This window comes from Parathielavia appendiculata (genome assembly GCF_033297405.1).
Source record: "Parathielavia appendiculata strain CBS 731.68 unplaced genomic scaffold N657scaffold_1, whole genome shotgun sequence".
Lineage (NCBI taxonomy): Eukaryota > Fungi > Ascomycota > Sordariomycetes > Sordariales > Chaetomiaceae > Parathielavia > Parathielavia appendiculata.
The window spans coordinates 52,375-78,354 of NW_026944220.1; the positions used below are offsets into that span (position 1 = coordinate 52,375).

General features: G+C 54.5%; 9 protein-coding genes across 9 annotated transcripts; 4 read left to right on the forward strand and 5 right to left on the reverse strand.

Annotated features, from left to right (window-relative positions):
* Positions 1-357: 357 nt before the first annotated feature.
* On the reverse strand, positions 358-3,387 carry N657DRAFT_606994 (uncharacterized protein). The gene is made up of 5 exons (XM_062790234.1): positions 2,779-3,387; positions 2,584-2,720; positions 2,358-2,504; positions 1,869-2,299; positions 358-1,731 (listed from the first exon to the last, which is right to left on the reverse strand). The coding sequence occupies exons 1-5, from the start codon at positions 2,922-2,924 to the stop codon at positions 703-705; spliced, it is 1,890 nt and encodes a 629-aa protein (XP_062651807.1). The 5' UTR covers positions 2,925-3,387; the 3' UTR covers positions 358-702.
* A 274-nt stretch (positions 3,388-3,661) lies between these two features.
* N657DRAFT_685654 (uncharacterized protein) lies at positions 3,662-6,512 on the forward strand. Its single transcript, XM_062796793.1, has 2 exons — positions 3,662-5,765; positions 5,829-6,512. Exons 1-2 carry the CDS (start codon positions 3,996-3,998, stop codon positions 6,174-6,176), a joined length of 2,118 nt encoding a protein of 705 aa, XP_062651808.1. The 5' UTR covers positions 3,662-3,995; the 3' UTR covers positions 6,177-6,512.
* N657DRAFT_667400 (uncharacterized protein) lies at positions 6,440-7,525 on the reverse strand. The gene is made up of 2 exons (XM_062795402.1): positions 6,875-7,525; positions 6,440-6,783 (listed from the first exon to the last, which is right to left on the reverse strand). Exons 1-2 carry the CDS (start codon positions 7,079-7,081, stop codon positions 6,493-6,495), a joined length of 498 nt encoding a protein of 165 aa, XP_062651809.1. The 5' UTR covers positions 7,082-7,525; the 3' UTR covers positions 6,440-6,492.
* Positions 7,526-8,234: 709 nt separating this feature from the next.
* On the reverse strand, positions 8,235-8,390 carry N657DRAFT_638442 (uncharacterized protein; the record flags this gene model as incomplete). The annotated part of the gene is made up of 1 exon (XM_062791592.1): positions 8,235-8,390. The coding sequence occupies one exon, from the start codon at positions 8,388-8,390 to the stop codon at positions 8,235-8,237; it is 156 nt and encodes a 51-aa protein (XP_062651810.1).
* A 969-nt stretch (positions 8,391-9,359) lies between these two features.
* N657DRAFT_837 (uncharacterized protein) lies at positions 9,360-10,770 on the forward strand. Its single transcript, XM_062797557.1, has one exon. It carries the CDS (start codon positions 9,643-9,645, stop codon positions 10,480-10,482), a length of 840 nt encoding a protein of 279 aa, XP_062651811.1. The 5' UTR covers positions 9,360-9,642; the 3' UTR covers positions 10,483-10,770.
* Positions 10,771-13,896: 3,126 nt separating this feature from the next.
* N657DRAFT_675881 (uncharacterized protein) lies at positions 13,897-15,895 on the reverse strand (the record flags this gene model as incomplete). Its single annotated transcript, XM_062795854.1, has 7 exons — positions 13,897-14,481; positions 14,532-14,919; positions 14,969-15,122; positions 15,182-15,428; positions 15,482-15,671; positions 15,728-15,750; positions 15,806-15,895. The coding sequence occupies 7 exons, from the start codon at positions 15,893-15,895 to the stop codon at positions 13,897-13,899; spliced, it is 1,677 nt and encodes a 558-aa protein (XP_062651812.1).
* Positions 15,896-18,627: 2,732 nt separating this feature from the next.
* N657DRAFT_561945 (WD40 repeat-like protein) lies at positions 18,628-21,796 on the forward strand (the record flags this gene model as incomplete). The annotated part of the gene is made up of 3 exons (XM_062788098.1): positions 18,628-18,942; positions 19,004-21,637; positions 21,689-21,796. The coding sequence occupies 3 exons, from the start codon at positions 18,628-18,630 to the stop codon at positions 21,794-21,796; spliced, it is 3,057 nt and encodes a 1,018-aa protein (XP_062651813.1).
* A 1,133-nt stretch (positions 21,797-22,929) lies between these two features.
* N657DRAFT_638446 (acid phosphatase/Vanadium-dependent haloperoxidase) lies at positions 22,930-24,276 on the forward strand. The gene is made up of 3 exons (XM_062791593.1): positions 22,930-23,132; positions 23,194-23,888; positions 23,955-24,276. The coding sequence occupies exons 1-3, from the start codon at positions 23,069-23,071 to the stop codon at positions 23,961-23,963; spliced, it is 768 nt and encodes a 255-aa protein (XP_062651814.1). The 5' UTR covers positions 22,930-23,068; the 3' UTR covers positions 23,964-24,276.
* N657DRAFT_685659 (N-terminal nucleophile aminohydrolase) lies at positions 23,860-25,287 on the reverse strand. The gene is made up of 4 exons (XM_062796794.1): positions 25,112-25,287; positions 24,837-25,021; positions 24,356-24,774; positions 23,860-24,300 (listed from the first exon to the last, which is right to left on the reverse strand). The coding sequence occupies exons 1-4, from the start codon at positions 25,133-25,135 to the stop codon at positions 24,173-24,175; spliced, it is 756 nt and encodes a 251-aa protein (XP_062651815.1). The 5' UTR covers positions 25,136-25,287; the 3' UTR covers positions 23,860-24,172.
* Positions 25,288-25,980: the final 693 nt, after the last annotated feature.

Consider the following 25,980-nt stretch of genomic DNA (forward strand, 5'->3'; position numbering starts at 1 on the left):
GTCGCCTTAACGGATTGCGATGTTGCTGGCGAAGTTTCTGTGTTCGGCTCAAAAGTAGGCAGAAAGTGGGGCACGCAATTAACTAGTGAAGAAAATGCCAAGGAATCCCGGCCCCACACCGAACGGAGGTCTCTTCCGGCCGTCCGGCCACTAAGATGGAAAAGACGAGCTGGAGACGAACAGGAAAAATAAACACTCGGATAATACCAGCAAAAGATCAAGGTATTGAAACATGAGGGGTGGCAGAGAACCTGCATTGAACTGCTGCTCGTATCCATCCGAGAGAGTCCAACATTTAAAACAGTACCAAGCAATGTTAACATATCAGGTGTGGTCTACATCCTCCCGTTCTAATGGGGTGTAAGTGTACTATGATTGGTACAATCTAACCCTGGTTTGGTTTGTAAGGAAGTAGTTACATTTTAAAACCAGAGAACGTCATCTTCTTGGCCCAACCTGGCAAACCAGTTCCAATCCCATGTGCTTATTCCGTTCATGCGTGAATCATTCATCATCGTGAACACGCTGCAAGACATCTTCGGTGGTGAGGCCATCTCCTCTAGTACATCTTCCTCAGCTTTGGTATCGTCGTCGTAGAAGCCACCATTGATCCAGAGAGCCCGCCGTATCGACTTCTATCTATGGGTCCCTTTCTTCTCCCAGCTCAGAGTGATCTCGCCCGCCTGAAGCCGCCCTCCACAATCATGGTGGCGGCCACTGCTTTGTTGGAGGAGAGGCCACCACACCTGAGAAAGAAGCATCACTCGGCTCGTCGTCCGAGGAGAGCACAATGACCGGCGAATTGGGGCCCTGATGGAGCGTGACAACAGTACTCTGCGACCGCGTCTGTTCCAGCTCAGCAGAAGGACGGGTTGGGAACACCGGTTCGGAAGTGCTTTCGGGGCTGTGGGTGGTTGGGAACCCCCGTAACGACGGACCGGGCTCCGATGGCTGTGTCTTTGGCGGCGGTTGCGGCGAGTGTGCTCGGGGACCGATCGAGTTGGTTCGGGAGATGATGCTGCCATTGAAGCTGTTTGCTCGGGAGCGCCGTCCGCGGGGTGTTAGGCCTTCATCGTCGTCCGGGTTGAGCTCGCCCCATTGCTGTTTGATTTGATGTAGCTTGCTGTTTCGGTTGCCTTCGCCAGGGACTTCGGGGAAGCCAGTGGCTTTGCCGTGCCGAAAGCCCGAGTCGTCGAAACGATCTGGTGAGGCAGTGCCGAGCGCGTTGGCAAACTTCATCAGTGCTTTGGTGACCTCATGCCTGCTTCCGCCAACGGAGCTGTTGGAATTCACGGTAAGGATCCCCAGCCCACGAGCGGCTTCGTTGCTGTCTGGGTATGTATCGGTGCGTGTTGCAGTCGGTAGGTGGCTGGGAGAACTGTCGCATCGGCCAACACTGAGTTCGGTATCTGTCATCCTTGCCGACGGCGGTTCCCGTGGGATCTCTACAGTGAGGGGATGATCAGTTGAAGAGGAGTCAGACCGGCTGCCGCTATGCTCATGGCAGCGACAGTCGCAGGGGCCTGCGGAATGGACAACCGGTGTCCCCTCTTCCACTTTCTTCAAATACGCGGACACCAGCATGTACAAGGAGCCGGACGCTGCAAACACGCTTGCCAGTATGCTGTTCCATTGGCCAATATTGGCAGGTGGTTCCGTTTGGTATTGTACCGGTTCGCTCCAGAAATTGCGCTCGCCGATGATGATCAGCGCCAGGACGGCGCCTCCGAACTGTAACCAGCTCGTCAGTTCAGGATTCTCGCCCAGATATATTTGTAGGCGAGTGGATTGCCCAGCAGGTGCCGGCAAAGACGCTGTCTGGAGATATCATGGGGGTCGCCTCGATAACTTTCTGGGGTGTTACTTACCACAGGTATCTCGACGACGCTTAGCAGCCGGCGGATCACGTTGTTGACGTCTTTCATGCCTCCGACAGTTGCCCCGTTAGTTCCTTCAATGACTTGGTCGGCATCAGGGTCACCAAACTGCTTGGACCAGTTCGTGCGGACGATCTTGTCCCATGTTGATACCATGGACAGAATTCCAGGCACGCAGCAGGCGGCGGCGACGAGTGTGGCAGCGCCAAATGTGAAAACATGCGGTGTTGGAATGACGTAGATATTGTCGGCTGAACCCTTTCTCATCGGAGAGGAAGGGCCTCGCTCGACAGAGCAAAAGAGGCCGCAGGTGGTGTTGCCATAAGGAAACATGGAGCCGTGATAAAGCGGGTGGCCAGAACCATCGTCAATGCATGGGCTCGAGTGGGCGCGGAAAAACTCGACAGTCAGTGCCAGAAGGCCTATCGTCGTCAGCTTGTTTGAGCTGCATGATCTGGTGAATTTTGGGCATTCGCTCACCAGCAACCACAAGCATGGTCCAAATGAACATCACGTTCCGCCCTGCCAAGTTGAAATATGTCTTGGAGAGACGAACACTTGCTGGAGCCGTCAAGATGCCGATTGCGCACAGCTGAAAAGCGCCATAGATATCCATATCGACCGCGCCTGGACATTGACCCTGTTAGCGACGCTCACACATTACAAGAGCGGCGTGTCAAGGGTGAACAAGCCAAAAATGGCGTACCGTCAACGTGAAGCGCCGCGAGAACGATGCCGTGGATGGCGGCAATGGCCGGCAGTGTGAGGGCGGCAGCCAGACAAGCGTTTCGGAGCCATTCTGTCTTGCGAGCGAGCAAGCAGGCTGCCACGAGGACATAGTATCTAGGAACTTGTCAGTCTCTGGGCCACTGACACTGCTAAAATTTTCGTTGGAACCAACAGTATCCTGGTGCCAACACCGTACTGTCCGCTCAGTGGCCAACTGCAAATGACCGTTTGAAACCCTTCGAGCGGGTCGGATGTGTTGGCGACGGTTCGGCCGACGACACGGAGAGGAGTGAAGGAGGCGAGAGGAAGCGCGGGCATCAGGGTTAGGGCTGACAGAAGCTGCCCCTGAGCATCGGGCAGTGGAAAGGAGCCAGAACAGCTTCGAATTCAAGGGCCAAACACGCGGTATCTGGATGATAGAGGGAAAGAAGAAAAAAGAAGGGAACGATTCACGAATAGCCCTCGCCGTTTCGTTGCCTCGGCATGGAGTTACAACGTTGTAGGACTGGTTGGAATTTGGGCATTGGTATCTGTCAGCCAAACCAAAATCTGAAGCTACTGTAATGTGGGGAGAAGGGAAGGACCAAAGGACGGAAAACGAGGCGCTGGGCTTGAGCTCAATGGTCGTCACCGGGAATGCGCCGCCAGTCATGGCCAGGGCAAGGCTGCAATCAACAAGCGGTCACGCGCTGTGTTGCCAATTGTAGGGGGGGCCGTGTTGTGCTCTTCTCTGGGCGGATGAGGTGTGACAGGACGTCGATAGGACCACGGCGATGGCCGAAGACCGTAAAGATCCGGTCGATATGGCCAGTCCCAAATGGACGTCTCACAGAGCTTCATCCGCCGAGCCTGCTGACATCCTTCAGCATGCATGCAAGTGCCAAGCTCGCAACTTGCAGAACGACGGGCCACCTTGGTTGGGCATGTCGGCTGAGGTTGGTCAACCCAGAGTGCGAGTGCGAGGGCACAGCCACAGTGATCTCCATCTGGGAACCGTGAACCCCGCATTTCTCCCGGTTGTCAGCTACACAACAAATTCTTCGCCATGGGCCAATCTTTTGGTGGCGGTGCTGGTTCGGACGTCGAAGTCGGTGTCCAAATGCAGTTGTCAGGAGCTTAGATTTGCTGGGCGTTTCCAAGCGTCCACAGCAGTAACGTTAGCGTGCCGCCTACCTATGAGTCTTGCACGTGGAATCCTACAGGGGATCCCCACCGCCGTCCCGCTCAACACCGGAAGCTTGGCGTTTCTTGAAGTGCCCCGCAGCACAATCCTCACTTCACTTTTGAAGCCAGCCCTATGAACCGAGAAACTCAACACGCTGCTCGCACAACAGGCCGAGTCGATGCGCCGTCGCGCTGCTTCGATCCCGGCACAACATAGTCATCGACATGGCAAAGGGATTGCCCGAAGATGTCGCGCCGCCGGATTATGACTTGATCAAGAATTGGAGGTCCATCGTCACACTTGTGGTCTTTGTTGTGACTAATCTTTTCGTACTCTTCCCGTTTCACATCCCTATCTACATTCCTCGAAGACTTTTCAACGCTTTTCTTGACGGCTTGAGCACCGTGCGCATCATTCCTCCCAGGGGTTCAGAAGACGACGACGATGGGTCACGGCATGAAGACCATGGCTCTCGCACCACTCGCAAGCCCTCGCGGTTTGTGCGTCTCGACTTCAGCATTGACATCGTCACCGCTCCTCTCATTGCCGACCTCTTCCTGCTCGCCATCCTGGCCATCGGCCGCCAGGAGGTCGAGGAGGGGACACTGGGCGCCAACAACATCTCACCCCTCGACATCATGCTGTTTTTCATCACACTCGCATACATCGCCATCTCGATCGACGCCTCCGGCGTCATCAGGTATCTGGCCTTCAAGGTGCTCCAATGGGGAGGCGAGGTCGGTCACCGCCTCTTTTTCTACCTGTACGCCTTCTGGTTCGCGCTCACCAGCTTTGTCGGCAACGACCCGGTCATCCTCTCTGGGACCGCCTTCTTGGCCTATATGACGCGCGTCTCAAGCAACATTGTCCACCCGCGTGCATGGATATACAGCCAGTTTGCCGTGGCCAACATCGCGTCAGCCATCCTGGTGTCCTCGAACCCAACCAACCTGGTCCTCGCGGGCGCCTTCGAAATCAAATTCATCGACTACACAGCAAACATGATTGTGCCCGTCATCATCACTGGCATCGTTTTATTCCCGTTTCTGCTTTACATCGTCTTCAACAACGAGTCACTCATTCCGCGCTCCATCAAGATGCACGAGCTCCCAGAGGAGGCCAGAACGCGGAAACCCGTCAACCCCAACATTCCGCACGGCAGGGGGGCCGCAGAAGAACAGGAAGACGCCGCCGGCGAACAAGGGAAATTGCTGTCTCTCGAGGAGATCATCAATCCCTTCCTGGACCGCAAGGGTGCCATATTTGGCGCCGTCATCATGGCCGCGACACTCATCGCCGTCCTGGCCCTCAACGCTGCCACCACCGGAACCCATACCACTCCGGTGTACTACATCACCTTGCCGGCGGCCGTTGTCATGTTTGTATGGGACGTGGCTTTTGGTTGGATCCACCGCCATGAAACTCGCGAGATTGCGCGCAAGGGCCGTGAGGAAGTGGAGCGCCTGCGGCTGGAACGAGCGCTGCAGGAGGAAAAGAAGAGAGCCATTGCGGGTCAAGGCCACTCCGCGTCGTCCGACTTGTCCATCTCTGCTCAGCCGACTTCTCCTGATCCTCGACTGAAAGCTCGAAAGAGCGGTGTAGAGAATGCGAGTGTTGATGAGACCGCGACAACTGGAAACGCTTCCGAGAAGTCACCGACGAAGGAGCCCGAGACAGAGAACAGCCGCGAGCAGAACACCATGGTCAACACACCTCTGACCCCGAAGCGTCAGCATCAACCAACCACCCTCGTGTCCCTTTCTAAAGACGCCTTTCGATGGTCCCAAGAGACATTCCCCACCGCCACAGCTGTGATAGCCCACCTTCCCTTCGCGCTTGTGCCCTTTGCCTTTTCCATGTTCGTCCTGGTCCAAGCGCTGGTGACCAAGGGCTGGGTGCAAATATTTGCTCTGGGATGGGATATCTGGGTGCGCAAGACGGGCACAACAGGCGCAATCGCCGGGATGGGATTCCTGTCCGTCATTCTGTGCAACGTACGTTTCCCCCCTCCCGCTATCCTCCCACTCCCATCAACTCGGCTAACACTCCCTTTCCAGTTCTCCGGCACCAACATCGGCACAACCATCCTCCTCTCGCGTGTGATACAGGCCTGGAAGGTGATCCACCTCTTCGACGAGACGCCCATCGCCAACCGGACCTTCTGGGCGACCGTCTACACCATGGCGCTCGGCGTCAACTACGGCGCCTTCAGCACCGCCTTCAGCGCCTCGCTCGCCGGCCTGCTGTGGCGCGACATCCTGGGCAAGAAGCACATCCACGTGCGTCGGCTGGATTTTGCCAGGGTCAATCTCCCTATCATCGCCATTGCCATGACGGTCGGGTGTGTGGTGCTCATTGGAGAGGTGTGGATTATGCGGGATATGAGTCCTATAGATCTGCGATGATTCCTTGGATTGAGGGGTTTAGTGCGGCATTTAGACCTGATTTCTAAGTTGTACTGATGAAGCCATGACATTGTTTCTAGCGGATTCAGCTAAAGAGCGAACGAGTGAAATGGTACTTGATTTGTGTTTCGAGTCGTAAATACCATAATGTTAACCTGGCTGACACTTGATTTAACTATACTTTTCTTGTTTATGAGGCAATAGACGACAAGAAGGAAACGGAGACAAAAGGAAAGGAACATCTCAGGTAGCGACAACTCCCTCCCGAGTCTCGCCCCTCCGTAACGAACATGCTCAACTCTGTTCAACGCTTTATTCAAGCTTTCTTCGCCTCCTTCTTCTCCTCCTCTCCCTTTTCCTCCCCACAACCACCGGTCCCAATCATAGCCACCGCCTCCCAGACATGCCCATCCAGATCCTCCCAGCTGCGACAGTACATGCCCATGCCCTCCCCAAATCCCTCCATCACATACGTGTCCTTCTTGCCCCCGGCCCCTTCCACCTTGGCCAACCACCCATCAACCTCCTCTCTGTTCTCACATGCGATCGAGAACAGCGTCTCGGTCGAGGTGTGGGCGTCGACGACGGTGCCGGCGGGCCGCATAAACTACCAACAATATCAGCTAACTATGAATTTCCCATTCCGTAAGAATTTCAACGTTACATAATCCACACAGAAAGCAGGGGCTGTTACTTACGGTCTTGAATCTTTGGTGGGCGTGCACCATGAGCGCCATGGTCTGGTTGGGTTCCGGGAGCATGAAGGAGGCTGTCTCGGCGTCGGACCAGGCTTCCAAGGGGGGGAAGCCCAGAGCAGTGTAGAAGGCTTTTGCAGAGGGAACGGAGGTGGTTGGGAGGTTGAGGAAGAAGGTTGGTTTGGGGGAGTTGGAGGCCGAGGTGGACATGTTGGGCTTTGGTTGCGTGAGATGCTTCACGTTTTTGTTGTGGAAATAATCAAGGATTTATGAGTTTGGGTTGATGAGGCTTGGGAGCTAAGGGTGATGTTTCATATGAAGAAGACAAGGAGAGCGGAACGGGAAGGAAGAAGGATGGTTGAGTCATTACTTATACCTCGAAATGCTTTGAGACACCTCCTCATCTGTTCTCGTCTTTGTCCTGGCCAGAGCCTGCCATATTCCCTCCGCCAAGTTCCTGATGAAAGGGTGCCTTGATGATAACTCGCGTCGCTGCCTGGCGGCCAAGGCCGCTACAAGCCCTGCTTACACGTTCTTGACGCGCTGTCCCGTGACATTCCTCTCGTACTCCGGCGAAGGGAGCGAAAGGGCAGCCAATTGGCATGCAGCTGGGCATGCCGCCGCATTTTGGGCAACGGAAGGATTACTCAACATCTTTGATGCCAGCACCGAGATTCACTTACCCTACCTGCAGGGTGTGGTTGGATACTGAATGCCGTCTCTCAATGTGAGAATAACTGCCTTCGCGATATCTTGGCTTCGAGTGAGTGCCAGGCACAGAATAGGAACTCACTGTAAATGAAATCGGTCTTGCTCTGAGCCTCTGGGTCCTCCCCAGCCTGCGCCATGAAGGGCATCTCGATGATGAGGCAGTGGACGAAGAGATGGCGCGGGTGACTCCCTGACCTAAGCCTTGGTCCGGGCTAGTTTCCATGGGAAGTGAATAAGAAAATTGCATCGGTTGATGTTGCATTGGTGACTCCATTTCGATGCGCAAACTCGCTTGATGATAATGTCCGTCAGATGAGTAAGATATACGCTGCTCAGCAGGAACGTGGAGGAATGATCAATGATGCATGGACGACACGGGTCATTTGATGAACTCATGCAGACTTGTCCCGTTGGGCACAGGCGAATTCTGACTGAAGCCTGACCCGCTGGTACCAGACCCATCTTCGACATCGGAGACTTTCCATTGCCGTTACATGTATGCAACTATTCGCAACTTCAGCCGCATCTTGGCCTCTGCCACGATCGGGTTTCCCAATCCACCAGGCCCCCCTGTCACCCCAACGCTATCAAGAATGATTACTAAAGGCTTGTCTTGTTCCTCCGTCGCAGGTTTGCATTCCGATATGACCCATCAAACCAGACAACAGACCGTGCAAGGTATCGGCGGTGGCGTCTGCAAGATAAGGAAGGCATCCTGGCACATTGGCGGCGACAGAGGGATTCTACTCCCTAAAGACCACGTTAGTGTTGTGGGCATGTTGATGCGGATGTTAAAGCCGTCACCCATAGGACTGCTCAAGAGGCCAACTCCCTTGTTCCATTTCCGTTGGTAGTGGTAAATGGCCATTGTGCGTTCTTCTAGACTGGAGTCTCCACTTGTTCCATTTCCACTGGATAGACAATATGGATCAAGCGCGTCTATTCAAAATACCAGGTGCCCTCCCTCACTAACGTAATCAGGTTTTATCTAACAGCTCACTTTCCCTTTTCCTCTTTTTCTTCCTTTTCTTCTTCCTCTTCTTCTTCCTCTTCCTCTTCTACGTCCTCCTTCTTTCCCTTTTTCCTTTGGCTTTTCCCTCTCCTTCTCCATCTCCTTCTCTTTCTCCTTTTTCTCTTCTGTAGATACATAGTTATCTACTGGGGGAGAAACCATTATCCATTACCTATGTTATGTCCCTCCCTTAGATATCTTAGGTGTGTAGCCTGTCGGCCGCCAGGTACCCCTATGGATTCCGCCCAATCTCAACTCTTGATTGTCAGCTTCACTCAATGAACTCGATTTAAGCTGACAACCTGAGTTGTCAAACAAAAACGGTCCCTTCACACCAATACCACGCCGCCCATCTTGTCCTCGAATCCGCAACAACTGGATTCTTTTCGGTAATCACTCTTGAAAGACTCTGCCAACCACAATTCTCGCCCTTCTGCATCTGCTTTTTATTCGCGACTTCCAAGGACTCCTTCCCACTCATTGGACCCCTCCGGATTTCATCAGCAAGCTGAGCAAGAAGCCGCTACTTCAACCGCACAACCACCACCAACTCAAATAAAACAGGCATCCCCCGTACGAAAGGAATTCCCGCAACACCGATCATCAAAATGCCTGCCCGTGTGCACCCCAAGCGCGCGCTATCCAGCTCGACGGACTTTACTTTGCGCCGGGAGAGGTGTTCGTGTCCCGCGAAGCTGCCGAGCTGATTTATGGGCTGCTTCTGGGCTCCGAATTCCCTGATGGCGGCCGAAACTTGCACGAAATGCGGCCGCGAGTGGCCATGATTCTCGCGGCGATCTTCAAAATCTGCGTCGTCTGCGTCGCGACGTTGTTGCACTCAACAACAACAACTCGACCCTTGGCTGGCAGATCGTGGCAGGGGACATCGCGGAACAGCACAGGTGCCAATTTTCGCCTGCCAACGTGGAGGAGATTGTTCCCGCCTTTGCAGGTGCAAGAAGCGACTACCACCGCCGCGACCGCCAAATCACGACCCCGACGCCATACCCTGAATTCATGAATTTGATCGGCGAGTGGAACTACGCTTATGGTAAAGGAGCCAAGGACGCCGAAATCATCCCAAGTCACGACACTCGCGGCGCGCCCCGCTCCCCTCGAGAATTGCCTGGCGGGCTTCGGCCTGCGCGACGGCGGCCCGTCCACTCCCCCCTCCGCCCCCACGAGCGCCAGCCAGCCCTGGGCCCCGTCACACCTTCCCCCGGCCGATCTTCATTTCTTGAATCACCCCAAGTTTCGTGACCGGCTGACGGGTGTGTGCTGGGCTGGCTGTCAAAGGCACGATGCCCAATCTTCCAAGCGAGAAGTCGGGCCCCCTCGGTCCCTGTGTCTGGCTGGGATGGCTGGCGGCTGCCAATATTCCGCCGCCTCCCAACAATTCCCACGCAGTGTACGTGGCGCCCATCGGCCGTTTTTGCCAATAGGGAGCGTCAGCAGTAGTACAACGACTCCGGGCACCAGTCAAAGATATTTAGGCACGTGGATGGCTTCATGGAGTACGCGGCCGAGGCGTTTCAAAAGCAGTAAGAAGATGGTGCTTGGTCTCCTTACTCCTTTGTTTCCCACCGCTGGCAAGGCACAGGACTTTGTCCCAGACCTCGGGCAAGTCAGCTCTCGAGATGTTCAGCAACACATTCGCCGGCTCGGCACTGCCATCATGATGCGCGTCATGGAGAGAAAAGAGACCCCAGGCCTCCGGGCCGCCCTGTTCTGTCCCTGGGACAGGCATCAGTTCATCAAAAACAGCTGGAAGAAGTACGATTGGCGTCTGATGCTCTGGAAGGGCAATTTTATCAAAGCCGTGAGGCGTGGGCGGCCAAGGAAAAGGTCGTCATCCGTGGTGGTTACTCTGGAGGCTCCTTCCTGGTGACCAAGGACCGATAAATTGACCCAGTGGAGATGTGCGCGGGTTGGCTGCTGCGTACGGTCACGGCCACAAAGGGGACGATTCCCGGCGACGAGGAAGAGGAAGACTGGGAGTGGGAGGAGGTTTGCTCTTTTACGAAGATGAAAAACTAGGAACCTCTGGAGGAGACAAAAGAGGGGCAGATGCAGGTGGACAAAGACATGTAATTTGCCTTGCTTGACTAGGTCATGGATGGGTATCTTGATTAGACATGGGCTACGGTCTCTTTATTGACAATCGCTTATTGAGGACATCCCATCGATGCGTTCTGACGCTGATCTCGCTGCTCCATGTGTGTTAAGTCGGTGACATGACCAAGGTAACAAACAAAAAAAATGAAAACAAAGAAAGAAAAAAAAAATTAAAGAAAGGACTGAAGATCCAAATGTGCGACCAATCTGCCACAAGCGGTACTGAAACGACGCGCTAACACATCAGCTTGAATGAAATCCGGATGTCACTCCTGCTAACGACCGATTCCACAACATTCCCCATCTCAGCAAGAACCTAACCGACGGTTCTCAACTCTCGCGGCAAGTTCCTGTTAAATCTTAAGTCTCGCTACATATGGTGTCAGCAAAACTGAGGGCCCAGTTACCACTCATCTTGAAGAAGGGGAACAGTTGGTCGAGGAGTTTTTGCTTGACATACTGGCTGGCAGGCTGGACAGGGCACTGCTGAGGTGGACCCGAAAGTGGGGCTGCCCGATTGGGCGGGCTTGTCTTCGATGATTGGTGATGCTCAGACCTAGAGCAACTTCCCGTCTGTCTTCGCCGACTTCAAACGAGCAAAGCTCAGAGGCTTAACACGGTCTTATTTGAAGTGAATAAACAAAGAAGAACCCAAATAGCATAGTCATTTTATTGGCAATTTTTCATCTAGATTCTTTACTTTGTAATTTACGTAAATTGTTGGAGATAATGTTGGGAGGCTGGAGACGATATGAGTTAGTTACTGAACTTTCATTCCAAAAATTTATACTAACTAAACAGTCATGACTATCAGCACTTCATGGCACATAAATTAGGATTAGTGTAAATTGGTAAGGCAATACAGGGATAAGCTGGGTAGGGAAGTCCAAAATTCTGCTAAGGCCGAGTTGAAACCAAAGGTACCTACCTACCTAGCTCTATATACTAGTTATAATCAGGAGCACTCTATATAGAATGGGATGGTCACTCTAGTCTTATAACTATACTCTTTTTATATTAAGAACTGAGAAGTAAGTGGATAACCACAGAAAAACTGCTAAGATGTTCAGGACTTAAACAACAATAGAATTAACTAAGTAAAGTAAATAATCCGTACAGATAACGTTAGAGAAAATAGGAAAAAAGACTGCTACGTATTGGATTCGGAAAAGGAGATTTGGGGTACCACAGAGGTGGGGACAGTATTTTGTCTACCCGACGGCGTTTTGCTAGTAACCCAAACCTAGACCTGAGCATAGATAAACCTGAGCGACCAGTTGTTTGTTGAAGGGAGGAGGTGAAACTCGGGCTTATAAGGTTTGCCCGCATCATCTACACCCACCGTCATCCGCCCCCCCTCAACAGCAACGGTGCAGCGTGATGCAATAGGTATCCATGCTGTCGGCCAGGAAGCCACTTGCTCATCACCTGGGATCTTATCGCCCCCATACCGAATACATCGCCCGACCAAGCGCTTTTGACATTCTCACCAACATCTTGTTCCCTTCACGACGAAACTCGAGTGATCAAAATTGCAATAAACTCAAGCGCACATTATCAGCCTATCTAAAGGTGAATATCACCCCGTCGTCCTAGCTGCCTCAGGCTTTGAGCGGTGAGCCGTTTCAACTCAACCTTCCGACTGGTCCATTTGTATGTAAATCCTGACATTGGCCGTCCCTACATGCCCAAAGGCATCTGCAGGCTTTCGGCTTGCCTGGACGTTAAGCGGTAACAAGAACAACAAAACAACAAGCCGTCGCAAAACTTCCACGCCAAAATCATCGCTCCTAATCACCTCATCTCGGCGCCGACGTTGTCATCTTCGCTTACGGCCTCTCAATTCTTTACTTTATGAGACCGCGCTAACGCCGCCACAAGCACAGAACCAATCCATCACACCCAAGAACCGGTTACCAGGTACTTGCAAAATAGTTAGAAGAAGCAAAACTAGAAGAATATCATTGGGAAACGTGTTTCGAGAGCTACCGTGTTATCGACAACCTCCGGCTGGTGAGTTTTTGGCAGTGTCAGACACCTTGAACAACCGCTACGTTCATTTAGGCGGCTACAATTCAAAACCCTTAGTGGTAGTAGTCGACGCGGTTGATACTTAGCCGAGTACAAGCTACATCATGATTACTGCCTGACCACCCGGTTTGCGCATTTCAGCAGTAAACCGCCGCAGTTGCTCCCGTGGATACGGTTGATAGGGAAGCGGGCCAGTATGGGGATTAGAACATTTTCGTGGCATCCCTCAGAGCGCCATCGTCATGATCACAACTTAATCTGAGCTGGCAGGCCGCTGCGCCGTTTACTGTTCCCCGCCGGACAACGATGAGCCATTGACAACCAGTAACACGCAGATAACCTGATTCAACAACCGTTCGGTGGGGAGCCATCAAAACCCGCGGACCCGACAACAAACCACTGGTTTTGGAATGATCTAGGTAATGGGCAGGCACCAGACAAAGTCGAGCACCAGTCATTCCAGCCCCAAATGAAGAGAAGCCTTCGTGCACTACGTGAAAGACTGGTATGCCTTCGCTTCCTACTCTCCATTCCGCTAGCCCATGTCTTGCATTGACCATCGTCACCTTCCACGGCAAACACCGTGACCAGAACAGTGGCTGTGCTAAGTTAGTTTTTCCTTCTGTTTTTCCTTCTTTATTGCGCTCTCTTTGCTGCTTCTCCTTTGCTTTCACTTTTTCGCTTTCTCTTTCTTCAAGTTTGTCCCTTCTTTTTCGCTCCCAATATTGTCTTCTTTCCTTCTTTTCTAGCCTGCGCCCCAGAATGCTTCTAACAAGACATCGCCAACAACATGGGCGGTTGCTAACGACAGGATACCCGAAAACGAAGTGAGAGACCCCAACTTCAACCGTGCGACTACGTCGCAGATCTCTGCTGGCGGGAGTCGATAGTCAGGTGGTTTGATGGGAATCAACATTCGCTTCGATATTTCTTCAAGAACTTAGTATTCTGTGGACCACTCAAGGGGAAGGATAATTTACGTCATCCATTGAAAGAATTCTCAAGCCAAATGTTAGATGTAGTGTCCATGTCCATTGATGGCCGAATGCTGATGTGGAGCAGCTACAGCACGGTTTTCCGGAGACGAGACGGAGCTACATACTATGGCAAAGCTGGAATCTGTCCTACATCGCCATCAATCCTGACCTGGACCCCCTCACTCCACCTCGCCGCCGCTGCTGCAGGGGAGGCCATGGAAAAGCGATGTGCGCCTTGCAACCGTACTCGGCTCAAAATCGTAAGTGATTCCCTTCTCCCCGTTTCGGTCCTTGGAAGCTCGAGAGACGGTTTCGGGCGGCGCATCCGATGCTGCGTCGGTGTGGCTCTTATCGTCACTCGCGCTGATGCCGAGCAGGTTCCCCGGTGGGGATGCCCGGAGTTCCCATTGGCTAAGACCTTGGGTTTTGCCGGCGACGTTGTAAGAGGGACTAAACCGAAGCAAACCTTCGAACCCATCCATAGATGTCTCAGAGTTTGCATGTGGCCGGGGATGTAGAGGGAGACCAATGCCGGGAGATCCCTGGGTGACGGAGACAGCCTCGGTCGTCAGAGAGATGCCATCGAGAAGCGGAAACGGGTCGAAGGAGGGCGAGCGCGGTACCTGCACCTCCTCTTCTACCACTCCGTTTACTGAGTTGTGGCTTTGCCCGGCCTTCCAGATGTCGGCTTTCTGGCTCAACGGTTGGCTTTCGCCAATGATCTGTGTGGGCGGCAGGCTTGACGCAGCATACTCAAAGAGTTGCTTCCAGTGGTTAGCCATGGGTACTGGTAGCTGTCGTGGAACAAACCCACCAGAGGACGCTTTGGTTTCCGCTTTGTTCCGGGGCCCTTCCTGGAAGCAGAAATGGTACCGCATTCCGCTCCAAGCGAGGCCTCCTTGCCCTTGTTGTGGCTCATGAGCTCTTCCTCATCAACTCTTTCCACTGTGTGGTTCTTTGACACGTTCCTGCTCGAAACAGCTGTTATTGGCGGCGAGGGTTGCGCTGCTTTTGACGCTCGAAACCGCACGACACCCTTTGCTGAGTTCTGCGTCTTCTTCCGCTTCTTCTCAGCCCGGCTGGCTGCTGATGTCTTTGGACGTTTGCTTGAGGGCTCTTTGTGGACAGGAACCTCAGGCTCGGAGTCGTGGCTAGTCTCGCGTATCACTCTGTCCATACCAACTAGGGGCAGGGGCATGATCCTAGAGAGATCAGCGAAGTCCAAAACAGCTTTACGCTGGCGGTACTGACTCGAGACGCGTAACCCTTGTGTAGGCATATCCATCCCGCTGCTGCAAGTCGAGGTTGGCGTCATCGAAATCGGAGCGGTCGAACTTCCAAACACCAATGGGAGGGTCGTCCGGGCGTTCTGTGGCATGAAATGCCAACGTCCAGTGCATGGGTTCTGGCTTCATCAGCGTTGAACTGCAAGCCAAAAAAAAAAAAAAAAATTTGAAGGCTGACCTGTCCAGGACGGAAGCCGGCTGAGATAGTCTCCCAAGTCCCACAGCTGGGAATCAGTGGTGGCAGCGTGCTGAATCCCCATCCCTGCCCTCCAGATGTCCAGGATATAAACGCCGTTGTGCTCATACTTGAACGCGACGGTGTAATATTCGACCAGACTCTTCTCGCCCCATGCCTTTGTCCGCAGGAACGATATCCGGAATTTGACAAGAGCTTCGTTCTCGATAAGTGGGAAAATATCTTCTTCCTGGGCGCGTAAAATGTCAGCTCGGTCATCTAAGAAAGAGACGCGGCGCATACCAAGATGCCCAAAAAGCGGTTGAGCCCGTAATTCCCAGTTTGCCGAAAGTACACTGTGTGTGCCTGTTCCCTGAGAATCTCCTTGTCATGAGTGTGAATACCGGACCCCGAGGCAACGATATCTTCAAAAGATCTCGATACAACTCCAGCCACTGGCAACAGTTGGAAACACTCGGGTGGAAGGGCGCGTCTGCGCTCCATCAGGATTCAACTCCGGCGCGCGAAACGACCTAGTGATTGACATACCTGGAGTACAGGATCTGACTTATCTGAGGCAATGATGAGTTAGAACGTGCAACGGGTTGGTTCCAGGCGATGCCTTACCGCTGCGCCAAACACGACCTTGCACAGCTCGAGATCGCGCTTTGGTGGAGGCTCACATACTGCGTAAGACGCTGAAGGTCGTTTGGCCATGTTGACGATAGCGCGACGGTACCAAAATTCCGAGAAGGCGTGCTGCGCGACTCGTGATTGTCGACGGTGGTTGCGGGTTCGGCCCACAAAATCTCAAATTCGACTCCCGCAAATTGAAAGGAAGTTTTTTCCTTGGTAGCAGGACTTTGACCAGCAGGGGGTTTTTCCGGGACAATCAAAAGCCAGGCCGAACCTTCGGGTGGTCGGGGGCTGGAACTTGGAAGAGTCGGAGGAAAGAGCAGAAGATGGATGCTGCGAAAGGCAGGCGCGGACAGCACCCCAATTTGCTAAGTGCGCGGCCAGACGCCGCATTTCCCATGGGGGGTTTCCCGAATCTGGATTCTTGACAGGGCAATGGGTTGAGGGCCTGTCTGTCAACTCTCTCAACTTGTCCGGGAGATGATAGGGACCTGGAAGAACCTTCTGAGCCGAACACGCTGAACCAAGCGAGAAAATGGTGTCAGGTCACTGGACTGGAAGATGACCGGTCGAAAGTCGACCGTCGTTGCTATAGGTAGAAGGGTCCCGTTTCCCCGTCTCGCCGACTGATAGCAGATGTCACTGGAGGAGGTTGGATGACCTCCACACCAGATTGGTCCCCCTCATTAGAGTGGGAGGGAGTAAATGCCGGCAGGCACTTTCATAGCTAGCCACCCAACTGAGGTAAGGGAGTTGTATGACTGCTGAGATTTCTGGTTTTCCTTCTGTCTATCTTGTAACCTGTATTGTACCTTGGAGTTTTGACTTTCATGATTTCATCCTCTCCATCCTTTTCGGCCACTTCATCTCGTTTGTTACGCCAGCTCAGGTTTGACAGCCATTTATAGGAGCGGATCGTGCGTGTGGAAAATTGGGTTTGTCGAGCCCGTGGATCAAGTTGAGTTGTTAGATCTGGGTGATCAGGCGGAGCAATGAGTCCTGAGAAGATCAGCAACTTCTATGCAGGTTCCCAACTGGATAGCTGACGCTCCAGGCACGGTGAGTGTACTTTGAGAGTGACAGCTTGACAACAAAATTCTTGAGATCGGCTTCTCAGGTGATGCGAATGTTCATGAACATCCGTCGACTTGGACTTCAGCAACAGCAGCGCCTCCCGTCGAACCCGTGCCTGTGAACGACCGGGATCGACGAAGCACATGCAATGATTTCGAATCATCCGTAGTTTATTATGTAAAGAACATCCTGTAGGACTCTTAGATAGAACTCGGCGGGGGAGTATGGCCTTGCTTCTCTGTACTTGCTCTCGTCCAAGATTCAAAACTGAGGATGCAGACCTGCCCTTGTTGAAGCCCCGCCGTGATAAATTCCGGTTTGCGCTACCGCTTCGGGTCTTGCGCAACCCGGTTGGCAAGGCTGTTGAAATGGCAAGGTTGAGACGCGCAACCTGGAAATGGAGGAGTACGGAGTATAAACGAGCTTCAAACGGAACACCTGCGAATAGCTGAGGGGTTCTGAATCCTCGGCAAGTGTTTCGAGACTTCCGAACAAAAACGGAAGCCGCTAGTGTTGCGGTCGCCGAGTCCCTGGTTCGGGCCGGAGCAGCCTTCCCCGCCGCCTTCGCCTGCAGCGTGACGAGGATGAGTGGCCCAGGCCACACAACCTTTCCCCTCCCGAACTCAAACGCAGATCGACCGGAACGATTGAGAGAGGTTTCGGCGAAAGGGAGACCTCAACCTTTGGCCGGTGTTGCCGAGTCGGTGTAGTCAGGGACCAAGGGCACTTGTAGGTATGGAGTAGTCCCATGGATTCAACGCCACAGTTAGTGGCTGGTTCCCCGAATCACGGGGCAGGCGGGGACTTGACCGGAAATGGAAATCGGCGACAAGACGGGAGTCAACGAGACAGAGCGATGCAATAGCTATGTGTCGCCGCATCATACCAGGGCTTATTGTTCTGTGAATTACTTCATGGGTATGGTCTATTGTTCACCGATTTGCGATGGATTCGAGGCTTTTAGTATCTTCCTTCTCTGCACTTCTGTTTTTGGGCTCGGTTTCTCTGTTGGATTCTTGTGTCCAGGTTTTCGCGGTCGGAAATTGACAGGGGTGGCACAAGCACGCTCTGTGCAAATCGAAGCGGAGCATGCGTTAGCCAAGTTGGGTCCAGTCTCGCCTCTTCCGTTGACTCCTGGAATCACCACTCACCATCACCTTACCTCAGCAAGGGCAGGAGCCAACAACGGGCTCAACTCGACCTTGTGCCCGACTGCCCGCCACTCCGCCTTGACCTTTCTATAGTACTCGTCTCTCTTCTCAGCGGAGCAGCAGCCTGATTTATTTTTCTGAAACCTTCAACGATACCCCATCCACGTTTTGTTGTGGCCCGAATCCATTTCAGTTCCCGCCCTCAAAGCCTTTGTTGCCTCCAGATCCGTTCCATCTTTGCCCTTACGGCCCTCCGACTACCACAGCCGCCCTTTGCCGATCACGCGAAACAGCAATGATAGATGGACTCTCAAATCTGATAGTCAACTGATAATATGTGGGGAACGCTCCTGCTCGTAACACGCGCTGGAAGACGACGATCCCGTGTCCGTTACGCGTTGGTCCGAGTGTCTCCCACTACCGCGGAAATCACCAACATCCGACCTCCAGCCGACCTTTGCTCGAGAACGCGGTGGCACGAGCCCCCCTTGAACACTCGGACGCCTCCACATCTGGGACTGTTGGAGGAGAGAACCTTTCCGGCAAGGTGCTTCCTGCAGCCAAACGACTCTCTCTCCAACCATCACCATGGAGGCTCGCCGACCACGGTCCGGGCACAGGGTCTCCATGACTTGGCAGGAGGACGAAGGCACGGTAACACACCACCGTATGATGCAGTTTGCCGACGAGTGTATCGAGACGAAGACGGTCACCACTACGACCACAACAAAGCGCTCTTATCCGCCCCTCTTTCTCCGCGAGCCACGTCAAGTACATGCGCTCGACTCCAAAGAATACCCCCTTGCGGCGAGGCCGACTCCGCTCGAGTTGCGAAGTCTGACATTCGATCTCGATGACTACGAGATCGCGAGCTGGGAAGACGAGGATGGCATAAGTGCCGAGGTGAGCGACACCGGGTTATTCCACTTCTCGTTGGACACGTGTGCTAACACAATTGTCAAAGGTGCAACGGTCCCAAAGCACAGACTATACCGGCAACATTAAGCGCGAACCAGGCGTCGAGAGCCCCGTCTCCAACTATCCACACGAAAACCCGGAGCCGTTCCCACGTAGATCCCGAAGGTCAACAACGAGGGCCGTTTCACCGAGCTACACACCGATGCCGACCAAAAACCCTCGCTTGGGCACCAAACCTACGAGCGCTGCACATACTCTATCTGAAAAGTTACGCCACGCCGCTGCACGTGGCCCCCGGAGGGAAGCGGCCAGGGGACTCCGACGCTCGTCTGGTTATCTTGCTACGCCTACCCACTCCGAACTCACCAGTGGTCGCATCGAGAGGACTTCGAGGTTGCGACCCCTTCCTGTTGACACAGCAGACTCTGGCATGAGCCAGTCCACCTCGGTTTTTGAAGCGGACAGCCCAGCGGACATTGAGTCGCAAACATTCAGCAATGTCGCGACGCCGCCTATCACGGACGCTGAGCTTCAGCCTTTCGACGACGCGGATGACTCCCTCTCTCACATAGCCCACGGCCTACCCCCAAGACGCAGTATTAGCTCGCTAGCCGCCCAAGACGTGAGCCTCCCTAGTCCACGGCTCTCGCCCACCCTAGCAGCTACGCAGCTGCAGCCCAGCCAGATTGACGATGAAGAGGAGGAAACCATAAACACCTCTTTCTCGACGCAACTCTCCCCCTCTGGGCCACAACAATGGACAGAGGACAGCCAGGCGACTGATGACACCGAAGTACCAGGCGCAATGGATCTATCTCCAGCTCGGGATGGCAACTCGCCTGCTCGATCAAAGCCGCGCCGGCGCCACTACGTGGACCCCGGCGCGATGCTCAACAGCTTCGACGCCATGCCAAACGAGCTCAAGACATGGATGATGTACCAGTTCTTGAGGAGATGTCCCCGGAAAACGCTCCATGTGGTGGCCGACGTGGTCAACCCGGCTCTCAAGTGCGACTTCCTCAAGCAGCTGCCCATAGAGCTTAGCCTCCACGTGCTGTCTTATCTGGACCACCGCGACCTTTGCCGCGCGGCCCAGGTGTCCAAGCACTGGCGGCACATTGTGGACAGCAACGAGCCGGGTTGGAAGGAGCTTTTCGACCGTGACGGGTTTTCGCTACAGCCAGGAGAGCTCCAGCGGGCGATCAACGAGGGCTGGGGATGGCAGGATCCTATTGGGTTCGAAGGCTGTGAGGTGGACTTGAGCAACCAGAGTCGGCTCAGGTTTAGCGAGAGTGAGCTCATTCGGGCAGCAGTCAAGGCTGAGCAACAAGAGTACCTGCCAAGAACGAGGAGTGCCAAGCGGAAGCGGGGGCTGACACAGATCAACGCCGAGAGAGCCAAGCGTCGGGCCAGTGCCCAGGAAGCAAGGGCGGATCGAAGCCTGGCTTCGGCTAAGATGCATAAATCCGAGGGGCCCATCTCGGCTGCCAACGCTGCAGCGCTTGCTGTCCCCGATCCCCAGATTGGCCTCCCTAGCCTCCGACACCTCCACCTTTTTAAGTCCCTCTACCGAAGACACTACATGTTTCGACAAAGCTGGATGAGCGGGAAGGTTAAGCCCAGCCATGTTGCGTTTGCGGCCCACCCACGCCACGTCATCACATGTCTCCAATTCGACGACGACAAGATCATTACAGGGAGTGACGATACCCTGATACACGTCTACGATACCAAGACGGGCAAGCTGCGCACAAAACTCGAGGGCCATGAGGGTGGCGTTTGGGCGCTCCAGTACGAGGGGAACACATTGGTGTCGGGAAGCACAGACCGCTCCGTTCGCGTCTGGGATATCCAGAAGGGTATCTGTACGCAGACGTTTTACGGGCACACGAGTACGGTGCGGTGTCTTCAGATTGTCATGCCTGCAGACACCGGCAAGTTTCAGGATGGCAAGCCCGTCATGATGCCGCCCAAGCCACTTATCATCACAGGCTCCCGGGATAGCCAACTCAGGGTCTGGCGACTGCCCGAGGCAGGATCCCGCCGCTACATTCAGACTGGTCCGCCGGCGAACGACGATCAGTGCCCGTACTTTATTAGGATCCTTTCCGGGCATGGCCACTCAGTCCGTGCCATTTCGGCCCACTGCGACACTCTCGTTTCCGGCAGCTACGATAGCACTGTTCGCGTCTGGCGCATCAGCACGGGCGAACAGCTCCACGTCCTCCACGGCCACACCCAGAAGGTATACTCAGTCGTCCTAGACCACAAACGGAACCGGTGCATTTCCGGTTCCATGGACTCGCTGGTCAAGATTTGGGATCTCAACACGGGCAGCTGCCTGTTTACCCTCGAAGGGCACAGCATGTTGGTTGGTCTCCTGGACTTGCGCGACGATCAGCTCGTGTCGGCCGCGGCAGACAGCACGCTGAGAATCTGGGATCCGCAGACGGGCAAGTGCAAGAAAGTGCTTGAGGCTCATACCGGGGCCATTACCTGCTTTCAACATGACGGGTGCAAAGTCATCTCGGGTAGCGAAAAGACGGTCAAAATGTGGGATGTGAAGACGGGCGACTGCGTCCGGGATCTCCTCACCGACTTGAGCGGCGTGTGGCAGGTCAGGTTTGATGACCGGCGATGTGTGGCGGCGGTGCAGAGGGACAATCTGACATATGTCGAGGTAAGCTCTGGAACAATGGTGTAGTAGGGACATCGCTAACGAAACTCCCAGATCCTCGACTTTGGAGCTGTCCGCGATGGCAGACCGCCTGAGGAGTTGGGCAGGCGGAAGCTGCTGAATGAGGCGGAGGTCCAGCGCTTGATTGCCGAGGAATCCTAGTTGGCCTCGGAGGCACATATGGGTACAAACTGAGGTTTGACCGTTCTCTAGCCCTGAATCCGACATCCTAGACACGACTAGCTACAGGATACATGGGTTATTACGACGGGCATGATCTGGTGAAAGGGACACAACAGAACGAAGCCAAACAGGAGCGCCGTGATGGTGTGCATTCGGCATTACCTCCTATCGTCATTCTTCATGGTCATAGCGAATATAGCCGTGGAACGAGAACTGGTCAGGCAAGGCAAGGCAACACGGGTATATTATTTCGAGATGCCGTACATAGCGTTATCATTTGGGCATTTTCCCTTTCTCTTTCATATTCGTACTTTCTCCGATTTCTGGCGCATGGCATGGGGAACGGTACAGGCATCGGCATGGTGGGAAATCAAAGGGCTGAGGAGTGCAGGGTCTGACGGGCGTTGTCGCTGTCGCTCTGCACCGTCTATCAAGTAGCTTGCATTTGCCATTTTACCTCAATCAGTACCTAATGAAGCCACGACTTGGGATTTTCAGTGTGTGTTGGGGCGTCGATTGTGGTGAGGAAAAGTTCTGATGTGACTTGAGAGTTGATTACTTCCAGCCCACAACCCATAACGCAACAGAGTTGACCATCTACTCAAGGATGAGGAGATGGCCTTGGCTCTCGTTACGTTTTAAAGTAAGGTATCTTCTATCTTCCTGAATTCGAGCCACATAGACATGTTCACAGCAAGCGATTGCGTTGCGTCCCACCATGGACCCATACCATTCCGGGAGGTGGATAGCGCCAAGACGTCATAAACCCCTGAAGCCTTGCAGGGCAGGAGACGGGGCTTCAGCGGGCACACGACAACCCTCAGCCTTGAGCCCAATCGTCACGGTTCGCCACACTCTTCAGCTTCACCCGCGCGATTTGGACTCGTTGTGCCACCTCGATGCTTCGGGCCTTCTTCAAAGGATTTCGACGGCGGTGACTGATCGCCATGGCACCCCCGAGGGCTAATTCCAATTCGGCTGTAGTGGCCCGAAGCGGAATCATGGGGTCGTTGTCGAGTTTCTGGCAGGTTGGTGTCCCAGTTGCCGCTCTGGAGCTTTTCGATGGTGGATGTTGGGCTAACTCGAGTCCTCACAGAGAACCTACGCCGCCGACTACATTGGCTTTGTTCTCCTCCTGGCCGGATATCTGATCGTACGGACGCCTTTATCTTTGATCGACCAAGGCGTGTGACTCCGGTCGGCGAGCTAATAGAGGAGCAGGTCCAATTCACTGTCGAGCCTTTCCACCGCATGTTCTCCCTCAACGACCTCCGCATCGCCTTTCCCCACGCCGAGGAAGAGCGCGTTCCCCTCGGTAAGCGGCCTTTAACGTCAGCTCCTCCACATCGTCCACCTGCTTACACCTCTTCACGCAGTGCACAACTTCCTCTACGCCCTCTTTCTCCCCCTCCTCGTGCTCCTCCTCACCAACCTCTTTACCCACGCCTCCGCGCACAAACATCATGTCGCCGTCCTCGGCCTCGCCATCTCCCTGATCCTGGCCTCCTTCCTCACCGACGTCATCAAAAACGCAGCCGGCCGGCCCCGGCCCGACCTGCTCGCGCGCTGCGTCCCCGAACCCGGCACGCCGCGCGACGTCCTCGTCACCATCGCCGTCTGCACCCGCAGCTCCAAAACAGACCACCACACGCTCCACGACGGCTGGCGCTCGTTCCCCTCGGGCCACAGCTCCTTTTCCTTCGCGGGGCTGGGGTACCTGAGTCTGTTCCTGGCGGGCCAGCTGCGCGTGTTTGCGCACACGGCGCCGTCTCGGGGCCAGCTCGTGGAAAAGGTGGTGCGCGGCGATTTGGTACGGGCGCTGCTCTGTGGCGCGCCGCTCCTCGGCGCGACCATGATCGCTATCAGCCGGTGCCAGGACTACAGGCATGACGTCTGGGACGTGAGTGTTGGGGCGCTGTTGGGGTTGACGGTGACGTATTGGAGCTATAGGCGGTACTGGCCTAGGCTGGGGAGTGGGAGGTGCGATGAGCCGTTTGCTGGACCGCCGGGGGCAGAGGAGGTAGGGTATTATGGGAGGGTGAGGGATCTGGAGGAGGGGCCAGGGTCGAATGTGGGTATCCAGATGGGGGTGTTGTTTGGTGGGAGGCAGAGTGGTTGCTAACGTGTTATTTCGTAGGTCGATTGAATGTACCGGCCATCTGGTGTACATATTGCGGCGTTGAAGGTTTGGGGTCTGCGCGTTTGCGGTAATTGTGAGGGTTGGATGGCTTCCCACGACACCACGCAAGCTGCTCGACCACCGTTGAGCACGGAGTTTGCAATGACCTCTAAAAGTACAAGCATAGATCGCAAGCAGCCTACTTCTGTCTTATCGCCCATCTATCACTTCTCAACCTACTTTTCCTCGGCTGTCTCATCCTTGGCCAAGTCGTGTTCCTTCAATAACTGATTGATCTCTTCCGCGCTCCATAGCTTATGGAAGATCTTGCCGTCCTTGGTCTGGCCCACCGTCGCAAACTCGACTGCTTCCATGTTAACTGTTGCCCAATGGTTTGGTGGATCTGGCTGCCCACTCACTCTTTTCGCTGCTCAGCTTCGTCGAGTCCATCGTCTTGCTCAGCACCTTGACCGCCATACCGCAAGCCTCCTTGAGCGTGCAGTCCTCCTTGTAGTCCTGCTTCAGCAAGCTTTGGGCACTCGCATGGTTGGCGCCCGAGCTCGTAGCCTTCCACCCCCCGTAGTTGCCCGAGGGGTTGCTCAGGTACAGCTGGAACTGGCGCTGCGGGTCCCAGCCGGCGTAGATGAACGAGACGCCAAACGGCCGTAGGCCGCCGTGTTGTGTGTAGCCTTGCTTGAGGTCGCACAGCCGGCGCACCAGCTGCTCGCAGGGAATGTCTTCGTTGTACGTCAGCAGGTACCGCTGGGCGGCTTGCCGAGCGTAGTTGATGAGAATGTTGGCATCAGCCGTCATGCCTGCGACGGCGCACATCATGTTGCTGCAGGCCGGGTCAGCGGCGCCGACCTAAGAGTTTCATGCTCCCTCCTCAAATGTCCTTACTCATTAAGAATGTAAAGCTTCTCGGCTGATGTGTCCTGCTCGAGCAACTTCGATGTGACCTTGCGTTCCGCGGCGAGGACGATGCCATCCTTGGCCAGGATGCCGATAGCAGTGCCGGCATGAGAGATGGCTTCTAGCGCGTATTCGACCTGGTAAAGGCGACCGTCGGGAGAGAAAATGGTTGTCTGTGGAACGGATAAGCTTCAGCGCCCACGTCGAGCTTCCACGGTGCGCCCATTCATGGTTCTGTGGAGTCGGGACAGCGACCAACATACCCGAGAATCATATCGTCTCGACATTGTTCTGGCTGGGTTGCAGAAACGAGCGGTGAAATCGTAGGTTTGCTAAAGGCTGGCGAGGGCCCTGCTGTACTGGTGGGCTTGCTGGTTTGAGCGGACGCAAATGCCTTGGGTTGTCTGCCCATGCGGTAACAGGCGGAAGGCTGATGATTGATGCTGCAGCTCAGATTGAGCTCCAGGCAAGCGCTAACGATAAACGTTAACACGCGTAGCTGCTTGCTGCCTTGCACTCTTGGTGGGGCCTTGGAGCACGTACCCCAACTTCGCAGTCCCGGTCAGCTTATCTAATCTCTCTCGGCGTTTTGACTTGAGGTCGCGACCGTTCGGCAAACTCCTCTTTCCAACCTCTCCGCAACACAAACTGAACCACCACGACACCACCGGGAGAGACCGTCACAGCTGCGGTTTCCCGGCCACAAACTAAAACGCCATTACCGCAACCATCTCTGCGACAAGCTGAGCTCCAGCCTCGTGATCTGCGGGTTTCGCGCCCAGTTTTCCAGCGGCACGCGCGCACTCTCTCGGCGCCGGGAATTGAAGCTTGGGCCCAGAGCTATCCACGACGCCGACACCCGCAGCCTCTTGTTCCTGTCCGCACCATTCACAACAATCTGTCGGCGCACGCAAGACGGAAGGAGCTGGGAAAACAGGCAGCGGGATTTCTGCATATACCTCTAGGGAATTTTGTCGTCCCGTCCCTTGAGTGCATGCTGCAGCGTCCAGTCCTATTGTTTAGTTTCTACCTATCTGATCCAAGCGTAAACATCCTATCAAGTGACTGCGTGCGACCGTCACGCATGCTCTGAGCAATCCGCAGTAGATATCCGCAGCACAAGGGAGGACAA